Here is a 1,386-nt window from a genome sequence, read left to right as displayed (position 1 = left end):
ATAGAAATATCTGTTCCAAAACCATCAAGGATCAATTTCAACTCAAAGTAGGATGATAAGTGAAAGTTGTGTGATCTACTCCACCAGATTTCTTCTAATGTTTATTTGTGGTTAGAAAAACTTAGGATTTCTATAATAATTTTTTTAAAATATTGATATTTTGTTGCAGATATGATTAATATGCGGACTGCAGTTAACCTAATGATTGTGTTAGCTATTCTTTCCAACATGGCTTCACTGTACCTTGCTTCGATTTTAATTTTTGTTTTGAAAGATTTTTGCATTGTTTGTGTGTCCACTTACTTCATAAATGCTACCTTGTTATTTTTGTCAATGTATAAAAAACATGCTGTTTTTAATACTGTTAAAAGTGATTCTAAATCTAGTCATGCCAAGCAATCTTAAATTTTTATCTATATAATAAAAATTAATTTTTAAACAAAAATGCCAAAGATGAATTACTTATGAAATCAATTTTCTTGTTAATCATTATAGAGGAATTGGGTTTTGTACAGATTATTGTTTTTGTTTTTTCTGTTAATGTTACAGTATTGTTCTGTTTTTAAAAGCATCAATAATTTTACTCATCAATTTATCTTTAATATTTCTTACTAGAAAATTTTTTTAAAAGTATTCAGATAGCAGTGATAACTATTTAAATTAAATTTAAACAAAGTTGTTGTATTTGAGTGCTTCTTGGACCATTTTTGTTTAATAATTCCTCTATTATATCTTGATTCATTTGTGTTATTTATTTGTTTTTTTATTAAAATCAAAAAGAGATTTATTCATAAATAAAATTGATAGATTATACCTTTTAATATTTATATTTCTGTTGAATTTTAAATGTTAATAAATATATATTTGTTAGTTTATTGTTGAGTTTTATATTTTGGTCCTAAAATGACATGCATAACTGATTAATTGGAAGGTAAGTCATTTGTTATAATCTAAAGAGATTGGTTCAGTGAAGTAGAAAATTTGATTCTAACTATTCAGAATACATTAATATTTATGATTAAATTTACATTTATATTAAATAATGTTATAATTAGAATAACATAATTAAAGAACATTTTTCTATTTCTGAGGCTTTCCCTAACTGGACAAACATAGGATTTCACACTTCAACGATTATCCTTATTAAACTTCAGATGTTCAGTAAGAATATTTAACTATATTCCAAGATATTTGATTTTTTTTTTGTTTTAGTCCTACTGGGCAATCATTTTGCTGTCTTTGTCCAGTCGGAACAGAGCCTAAGGGTGGCCAATAATGGTCACTCCAGATGGAACTATGGAACGATCAAGTGAAGTGCTAGGAATGAAAGAGATTTCTAATACTCTCTTTATTGTTCTATTATTCCATTTAGAGAAAAATCCAGGA

General features: G+C 25.8%; 1 protein-coding gene across 1 annotated transcript in view; it reads left to right on the top strand.

The window, feature by feature from the left end:
- Vkor (Vitamin-K epoxide reductase) overlaps positions 1 to 551 on the top strand; it is a 2,283-nt gene extending 1,732 nt beyond the window's left edge. Inside the window, exon 3 of the mRNA XM_014435034.3 lies at positions 170 to 551. Coding sequence (XP_014290520.1) covers positions 170 to 405 — 236 coding nt within the window. The 3' untranslated portion in view covers positions 406 to 551. The remainder of the gene's footprint in view (positions 1 to 169) is intronic.
- The last annotated feature ends 835 nt before the right edge of the window (positions 552 to 1,386 follow it).

Source organism: Halyomorpha halys, unplaced genomic scaffold (assembly GCF_000696795.3).
Source record: "Halyomorpha halys isolate HHAL.00 unplaced genomic scaffold, Hhal_1.1 Scaffold1495.1, whole genome shotgun sequence".
NCBI lineage: Eukaryota > Metazoa > Arthropoda > Insecta > Hemiptera > Pentatomidae > Halyomorpha > Halyomorpha halys.
The sequence above is the reverse complement of the archived record's forward strand: the minus strand, read 5'-3'. Positions and strand labels throughout refer to the sequence as shown.